Below are 9,225 nucleotides of genomic sequence, written 5' to 3'. Positions count from 1 at the left end.
TTTTCCAATCATGATATCTGGGTATTAAATATTAAAGAAATCTCTTTAATGTCTAACTCATCAATACAAAATCTGTCCATCATTATGTTATAGTCCATCTATTGTTACAATGTATTTGTTCTGTCTGTTATTCCAGAGATCACAGATAATTGTTGACAGCGATGAAAGCAGGCAATGGTCCCTGTACTACAGGCAGTGGTCCTCAATCTCCACAAAGCTACATGTACACATCATCATCATCCTCATTGATCAGAAGAGACCACTTGTCTTGTCTGTCGCCTGCTAAAGAGCCTTGTCGGCTGGATGACACTTGGCTGATGTAGCTGATCTGGTCCCAGGTACTGCTCATTGGGATATATCTTCTCCTGTCATCCATCCCAACGTGAACACTTATCTGAGATGGGGTGAGCGGCTTCATGAGCCCATGGGCTCTAGCTTCATAACTATCCATGTCTGGTTTAGTGTAGCTGTAAGGGAAAGACAGTAATAATGTCATGCCATTATAAGTCCATGATGGCTCATTGTTGGTATAAGATATAGGGATCATGTTGACACACTGCTACTCTGAGCCAACTGGGATAACATGTAGTAGCACTCCAGTACTGACTGATGAAGCCAACATCAGGAAGGAAGGATGTGTCCATCAGATTATGGCCGCCAGTCCAGACAGAGTTAAATGTACAATACATCTGGGCTGCCGCATATCCACAGTCACTTATGTTTATTTATATGAACGTCCAGAAGCGTCTTTATTATTATGGTAATAGAGTATAAGATGAAAGGCAGATGAAAAGCTTCTAAGGATCTCATATGGCGATTGTTCCCCATTATTGCACTTGATGCCCGGAACAAGGATAGAAACAAGCTGCACTAATAGAGTCTTAAGACCCTATTCCACGGAACGATTATCGTCCGTATTCGGCCGATATCGGCCGCTACGGACGATAATCGTCCCGTGGAATAGAGTGCAACGATCAGCCGACATCGTTTATCGTTGCAGTCGCTTGCTTGTCAACATGTTGAAAAACAAGCGACTGATATAGCAGCGATCTGCTGCCGTCGTTCCGTTGAATAGGAGCGTCGGCAGCAGATGCTGCTATATCCTATGGGCTGCCCAGATGATCAGCGATCACCCGGGCGCTGAGAGCGCTCATTTGCTCCTCTAAACGACCCGTGTAATAGGCCCTTTATGGCTCTAAAGTTTGCTCTATCCGCCTATTGCAGTCTTATGTTTATATTATGGATGGTGAGGGTAATACTGTGTCAACCATGGCAGTAGATCGTAAGACTGCAGTGTGATTTAACATGCATCTGGATTTTGCCATAAAATCCCACAGTGAGAACATAGCCTTGGTCTGCCTATAGCTATAAGTGGATTTTAAGATGGATCGGAGTCCAGATTACAGCTGCAGAACACATGGACCCAGGTATTTGTAAGAAACCAACCGATTTGGTATTAGGTGGTATATATTACCATTTCAGCTGAAGGGAGGACAAAACCACAGAGACAGAGGAGGCTGCCATAGCTGCTGAGCCCATCCATGGTTGTAACATCAATCCCACTGGCAGGAATACACCTGGTGATGAAAAGGTAGATACAATCCTAAGAGAACATCTTATCTGTGAAGTTTAAACAAAAAATATCAAAGAGTATTTTTCATTAAAAAAAATTAAACCTCTATTCCATTTCTGAGACAATTCTGGTCTACTTTGATATGCTAGATAACCACATTCCAATTGGAAAAACTTGCCTTTGACCTAATATGGCGGCTTTAAAGCTAAAGCTTCGGCTGCCCAGGCATGATGGGAATTGTAGCTTTGCAACAGATGGAGGGCTGAAGGTTCCCCATCCCTGGCGTAAAAGATAGGCCCCCTCACCCATTACTTGCTGGGGTATTTAGATATGCAATCTTCACTTTCCTTTCTCAAATAAAAGGGTGTCCTGAGACTTTTGACTCCTTGTATAACACATAACAGGGTACCTGCTGCAATGGGAATGCCGAGAAGATTATAGATGAGTGCAAACATGAAGTTAGTTCTTATTCTTCTCACTGTTCTCTTTGAGAGGTGAATGCTGGCTACGACATCCAACAAATCATTCTGCAACATAAAACAGAACACAATACTTGTTAATAGAGAAAATAATATAAAAAAATCTTATTGTAGCGTTGATATATATATATATATATATATATATATATATATACCTTTTAATGACTTCATTCAAGCATACATGTGTATGGCACACTGATCTGTGCCACAAAAAGAAAGCTCAAGGCCCTAGTGCAGACCCACAATTGCGGCACAAATCAGTCCATGCAGAGGTCTGTGAATTGCGGACCACTACAGATGCCCATCGGTAGTGTTGTCCGCAGTTGCGGGCCATGTGGGGACGTGTGAATAAGGCCGTAGAGCACAATATCTATTGTATTTTGTGTGTAAAGTGTTTCATACAGACATAGGGAGTAACATACTCTGATAAGAACAATATCTGCAGCTTCAATGGCAACATCAGTTCCAGTCCCAATGGCAATCCCGATATCGGCTCTGGCTAACGCAGGGGAATCATTGACGCCATCGCCCACCATGGCTACTCTCTTTCCTTCGCTTTGTAAAGCCTGGACTTTGGCGACCTTGTGAGAAGGTAGAACTTCTGCAAACACCTTCTGGATTCCAACCTGCAACAACCAAAGAATGATAAGCAGTTGCGACTAGCCCCAAAATTATTATTAAATTATTGAGAAAAACAGAAATGAAATAATTTCACTCTATATGAAAAAACAAACAAAAAATCTACATTCCAAAAACTGGGACTTAAGAGAAACAGATCGCTGATCTCAGGGAGACCAGCTAAAGATAACACCGCCGGCTGCTAGTTAAAGCGCTCAATGCAGTAAAATCCTAGGTGCATTGCCCCTTGGGAAACATGAATATGCAAAAGAAGAACCCATGGAGCCTCATTTAAGAGTCTCGAAACACAGGACTAGCCAGATATCCCTCTGGAAAGGACCCAGACAAGGGGTGGCTCCTGTAGGGAAACCACCAAAAACACCATATTACGTGGCCCTATACGTCAATGTAATAACAAGGGAAAATCAAGGCCAGGTATCCATCCGCAGACAGCTGTTTTGGGGTGTACCAGAGGGATATCTGGCTAGTCCCGTGTTTCAAGTCTCTTAAAGGGAACCAATCATGCCGAAAATCGCCCTAATGATAAGGAAACGTGCTGGCACATCACCCAGCGCGCTTCCCAAACATCCCCCTGTACCCTCCGTGCCCCCCTCTATTAGACCGTATTCTAACTTTTATGATGTCCTGCGCTGTATATAAATGCCGGGCAAGTAGTCACGGTGGGCTTATCTAGTCACGGTCCTGGGCGGTGGAATCGCTGTAATCACGCTACTCTGGAAGCCCTGCGTTCCACGTTGGCAGTGCGGCTACGTCTTTTGCACGCCGCGCATGCGCTGTACAGCGGGAGAAGATGCTGACATACTGCGCATGCGCGGCGCCCTGCAGAGGTCGGTATACCGCCAACGTGGAACTCAGGCCCCGGGTGACGTCGGCGGAACGCAGGGCCATGAATAGATACGCCCAGGACCGTGACTAGATACGCCCACCGTGACTACTTGCTGTGCAATTACATACAGCGTGGGAATACGGTCTAATAGAGGGGGGCACGGAGGGTACAGGGGGATGTTTGGGAAGCGTGCTGGGTGATGTGCCAGCACGTTTCCTTATCATTAAGGTGATTTTGGGCGTGATTGGTTCCCTTTAAAAGAGGCTCCACGGGTTCTTTTGCAAAAACTGGGACTAGGATACCACTAGCTGAAAGGATCAGTGTGAACCAGTTGGGTGACAATTGCTATGTAAGATAATACCTGCGTGGCGATTGCTTTGGCTGTCTTCCTATTGTCTCCCGTGATCAGTACAACATCCACTCCCATAGCTTTCAATGTGTGCACAGCAAGAGCTGCCTCCTGCTTCACTGTATCTGCAATGGCGATCATTCCACACAGCGCACCTTTTAAGGAAAAATGTTGTCACTCAGTATATAAAAGCAGTATGGAAACAGTCACCAACAGTCACCAACAGCCCAACACAATCCCTATTTCTTTAGATTTTTGGGATTATTATATGATTCAGGGATTCCAATAGTCTGAGAAAGTAAAGTTTATTCCTATTGGAAGATGAATGTCACAGTGCTGCCCCCTTTAGGCCATAGCAGACTGGCATGGTTTCTAGACCACTGGGTGCCAGTATATGATAATTTTGTCAAGGATATAGAAATGTAAGGTAAAGAATGCATTGATAATGATATATTAACAGATAGAGGAACATTATAGAACAACATGATAGACGTTACCATCTATAGCTACTAGCACGGCCGTCTGTCCTTTCAACTCATGACTGGTCATAGCCTCATCTATATCGTTGGCGATGTGCAAGCCATTGCGTCTCATCCATTCCCTGTTCCCGATTAACACAGAATGAGGTTGTGGAGCTGAGGCACCTGCAGAAACACGTTCAGTAGTAAAGAATGGAATATTAATATAGGTTTCTGTTCTGTATCGCCCATTTTGCTCACTTCAGAATGAGTTCAGACCTATTCTTGTAAGGGCCAGAGCATTGTACCTTGTAGTTCAGGAGCAATGATCAGGGAGCCGTCTTCTTCTGGAGGGGTGAGGCCACTCTTATAAACGTTCTGCTCATTCAAGCCTCCTTCACTCTGCACCAAGACACTCTCCACATTATTCACTTTACAGCTGATCCCACATCCTGGCACTGCCTGGAAATCAGTACAATATCCCAGCGACTTTGTACCAAGCTCCTACAGAAAGGTCAAATTATACATAGTTATTATGTGCATACTGAGATCCTAAAGCCATTACAGACCATTATATTGATTTCAATAGCAGACTTTTTTTTGCTCCCTCTATTCTCTTTATTGAATAATAAATGTAAACTACATCAGAGATGTAAAATGACAGAATATTTTATAATAAATTACCCCGAGTGAGTCTTCAAAGGCTGTTCAGCTTAGAAAATCTATTTTTAAAGGGAAACAGGTTTGTCCATATGAACCTGGTAATATCTCTCTGTAGCCGCCTGACTACTCATTCCAATGTCTTCAATAAGAAGATCATTGTTTCTTACTTCTGGGACCCTCAGGCTGGGTTCACCCTACGTTTTTGCAATTCGTTTTTTTCATTTCCGCAAAAAAGGATTGGAAAAACATGCATTTGTGTGCATCTGTTTTTCCATTGACTTCCATTATAAAATAAACGGATCATAAAGATCCATTTTTTTTTTTTTAACAGACACAAAAATTAGAACGACTATGTTTTTGTGTACGTTAAAAAACTGATCTGTTTTGATCCATTTTTTTTATAATGGAAGTCAATGGAAACACAGATAAAGACAGATGCACACAAATGCATAAGTTTTTCCATCCGTTTTTTAAATAGTTTTTTGCAAAAACGGATGACAAAAACGGATTGCAAAAATGTTGTGTGAACCCAGCCTCACTTATGCAAAGAATCAAAGCGATATTCCAGCCTATAACACTTATTCCCTAACCACAGTAAAGAGAGTACGGGCCGATGGGGGGCCAATAATAACTGTAAACAAGTGCCCATCTGCTAGATCGGCGCTCGTTTACTGGGCCTATTATCATTTAACAAGGCCTGCATGGACATCGTTATCGATGTCCTTGCAGCCCTTGCTTAAACTTTATACATTACCTATCCAGGCTGCAGGGCTCCTCTTGCGGTCTTCTTCTCCCCGGGTCCCGCGCGCTCCAGCTTCAGAGCGGCCTGTCTCAGCTGACAGGCCGCTCAGCCAATCACTGGCCACGGCGGTCCTGGCCTGTGATTGGCTGAGCGGCCTGTCAGCTGAGACAGGCTGCTCTGAAGCTGGAGCGCGCGGGACCTGGGGAGAAGAAGACCGCAAGAGGAGCCCTGCAGCCTGGATAGGTAATGTAAGTCGCCGGCCGCGCATCGCTACGTGTAATAGCGGTCGGCTGATCATTGTATTTATTACACAGAGCGATAATTGGCCAAATCGGGCCAATTTGGCCGATTATCGCTCTGTGAAATAGGCCCCTAAGTGTTTGATCACTTGGGGGTCCCGGTGGTCATACCACTCCTAGTTGGTAGCCCCCCTCTCGAGTGAAGTCCAGATCCTCATTGGTAAAGGTTGAAAACCGGAGGCTACAACACCTTTGTGAGTGGCCCAAAGCCAATGCGGATTAGGTGGCACAGCAGGCCCACACCCGCTATCACAGTTTGAGGACATATACATCAAAATACTTATTCTTTACCTCCTTGCAATACTTTGTCACTGCCATTCCCAGAGGATGTTCACTGCTGGCTTCTGCAGTACCAACTACGGCAAGCATTCTTTTAAGGGGCATCTTGTTGACATCACCTACCAGTAGGACTCGTATCACTTTAGGAACCCCGTGCGTTATTGTACCAGTCTTATCAAACATCACTGTATTTATCTGAAAAAAGTAAGCATTCAATTCAGTATTAGAAAGAAGTTTTTAAAAAGTTATCTTAAACTTTCTATAAATGTTTTTGATTTATTTATAGAACTATTTACAGAAGTATGACGGCACTCTGTAGTGTTTATAGTGCCCTTCTTTGCAGTAGCTCTCTGCTGAGCAGTTCCTCTATAATAAGTCTTTGCCCAATCTGACACTTACAGCATTGACTGGACACTGTCAGACTATGTAGGGACACATCCATGCGAGTTGTCAATATATTAAACATGGTAATACCCAATTGTCAATTTATTCAAAGATAGTCAGGAGGGACAACAGAGGTATGGCACAGCACAGAGTTATAACAAAAAAATGCTCCATAAGGCCATGTTCCCACTGCGTAAGTTTCGTAATAATCACGGCCGTTGTAACAACGGCCATGATTACTATGGAACTTACGTAGTGGAACTTTCTAAGGATTCCCCGCTGGAGTGTATACAATCCGGCTGGGATCCCTAGCGGTGCCGCAAGAAACTGGCATCTCAGTTCACACCAAGAAACCCTGTCAGTTCACACAATGGAGCGAGCGGTGGGAAATCCTGATGCAGGCGCGCACGGATGCACCTGTATCTGAATTCAGCGGCGATAAAAATTATCCAGCCTGTAATACAGTACCAGCCGGGATGGTCTTTTCTGACACTGGCCATTCTGAACGGCCGGTGTCTTACAGAGTGTGAACATAGCACTATTGTGCATGGATTTACCAAAACAGAAGGGTAAGTAATATAGATGAGCGCAACTTGAGCATGCTCAAGTCAAGTCTGATTGTTCAGCATTTGAATACCTGTGGTGAAGAAGTTGCATGCAGCCCTAGAGAGTCCTGAAAAACATGTATATGGCCTATGGTTGTATCCATGTTTTCCAGGACTTCCTAGGGCTGCATCCAACTGTTTCAGCCACTGGTATACAAATTCTAAATGATCAGACATGCTCGAGTAAGGAGAAATGACAGAAAGTCAATAATGGGTTCTCCAAACAAATTAGAGGCACACCTCCTGATCAGCTCTACAATAGATTTTATAGGCAGTATATGACAATATAGTATACTTCTGTGTGGTTGTTGTGTGCATTAGAATAAGAGATGTTACGTCCTTGTTCAGACTTCACCACACTTACACATCTAGCTTACTTTTCAGCAAGATCAGAATATGTCACCTAATGCATGAGGCATACCAACCTTATGTGCCATCTCCAGGGGCTCTCCACCTTTAATGAGTATGCCATTCTGTGCGGCCACTCCAGTACCCACCATCACTGCAGTAGGTGTAGCCAGGCCTAAAGCACAGGGACAGGCAATAGACAGCACAGTGATGGCAGTCTGGAAGCCAACCCGTATGATGATAGCAGCCTTTGGGATTGTTTGTTTGTAATCCTGAAAGTAAAGAATTAATCCAGATAAAGAATCGATTAACAAAGGAACCTGAATTAAAACTGTGACGTACTATATGAATCCTGGTAACGTTATGTGTTAAGAATATACGTAACTAAGGGGTACAAAATAATGCGGAACAGAAATGTTGCATGCAGTTGGGGTTTTTTTTGTCCTGTAATTTCAAACTGCGATGTAGTCACTGAATGGAGCCTCTGATGCTGTGTCCCAGATTGGTATACCCCTTTAAAGGCTTAGTAAATTCCCCACGTAATCTGAAGACATAAAAATTTGAGAAACAAAAAAAAAGTTTGGAAAACTTAGGAATAAAATGTCAGGAGATGATTTCGAAATTTGGAAAGAGGAAGATGGATACATTAAATCCAGGTGTGAGGACATGACTTTTAAGGCCAGGTTCAGACTATGTAACTGTGCGGCTGTATTTGCGGCTGTAATTGTGCGGCGGTATTTTTGGTGGTTCATGCGTACGCTGGAAAGTATAGGATATACGGCTTCACAGTGCACACTATGTATGAATCTACGGCCCGATCGTAAACGGACCCATAAAAAATGAACAAGACCATTGTTTGCGGCTGGACATGCGGCCGAGGATTGACAGGCGGTCCGTACGGAGTACTTCAAAAATAGCCGGCAATGATGCCGAATGCCGATGCCTCTAATAGTTAATATATTAAATTAATAAAACACATTTTCTTTGTAATAAAGTCCCTTTCGTTGGTCAATAATTTAATTCTAACGAATCCATCATTTTGCAATTAAATATACTGTTAAAATAAATATATATATAAATAAATGTATATTCATATATATATTTATTTTTTGACAGTATATTTAATTGCACAATGATGGATTCGTTAGAATTAAATTATTGAACAACGAAACTGAATTTATTTCATCGAAAATGTGTTTTATTAATTAAATATTAATTAGTACAGGAAGCTCCATAAGCCGTTAATTCATATTGCCGGCAAAAGAGCATTCTGTACTAATCATCACTTTACTTTAATTAAAACATCAAATGTTTCTTCTAATTATGTTATCACAATAGCATTATTAGAAGAAACATTTAGAATTATGTGTGCGCTCAGCTGATTGGCTGATCGGCTGAGCGCACATATAAAGAGCCAGTCCGCAGTACAGTGACTTCATTGTGCTGCGGACTAGCGAAGAGGACACATCGGGGTGAGTATAGAGCTCTCCCCACCCCCTCCCCAGCACTGCACCCCTCCCAGCAAGGAAGGGGGGGTCAGTTAACCCCTTCCTTGCTGGGATGGGTGCAGTCTGACATCAG

General features: G+C 43.2%; 1 protein-coding gene across 2 annotated transcripts in view; it reads right to left on the bottom strand.

Moving 5' to 3' along the window:
- The window catches only part of ATP7B (ATPase copper transporting beta), a 52,866-nt gene continuing 43,641 nt past the window's right edge, over positions 1 to 9,225 (bottom strand). For both annotated transcript variants that reach the window (XM_069969976.1, XM_069969975.1), the window contains 9 exons: positions 7,722 to 7,916; positions 6,320 to 6,502; positions 4,633 to 4,828; positions 4,364 to 4,510; positions 3,879 to 4,021; positions 2,475 to 2,678; positions 1,983 to 2,100; positions 1,475 to 1,577; positions 1 to 467 (listed from right to left, as the gene is read on the bottom strand). In XM_069969976.1, the coding sequence (XP_069826077.1) occupies positions 218 to 467; positions 1,475 to 1,577; positions 1,983 to 2,100; positions 2,475 to 2,678; positions 3,879 to 4,021; positions 4,364 to 4,510; positions 4,633 to 4,828; positions 6,320 to 6,502; positions 7,722 to 7,916 (1,539 nt within the window). In that variant the 3' untranslated portion in view covers positions 1 to 217. The remainder of the gene's footprint in view (positions 468 to 1,474; positions 1,578 to 1,982; positions 2,101 to 2,474; positions 2,679 to 3,878; positions 4,022 to 4,363; positions 4,511 to 4,632; positions 4,829 to 6,319; positions 6,503 to 7,721; positions 7,917 to 9,225) is intronic.

This window comes from Dendropsophus ebraccatus, chromosome 5, assembly GCF_027789765.1.
Source record: "Dendropsophus ebraccatus isolate aDenEbr1 chromosome 5, aDenEbr1.pat, whole genome shotgun sequence".
NCBI lineage: Eukaryota > Metazoa > Chordata > Amphibia > Anura > Hylidae > Dendropsophus > Dendropsophus ebraccatus.
This window is presented reverse-complemented; position numbering and strand designations above follow the sequence as displayed.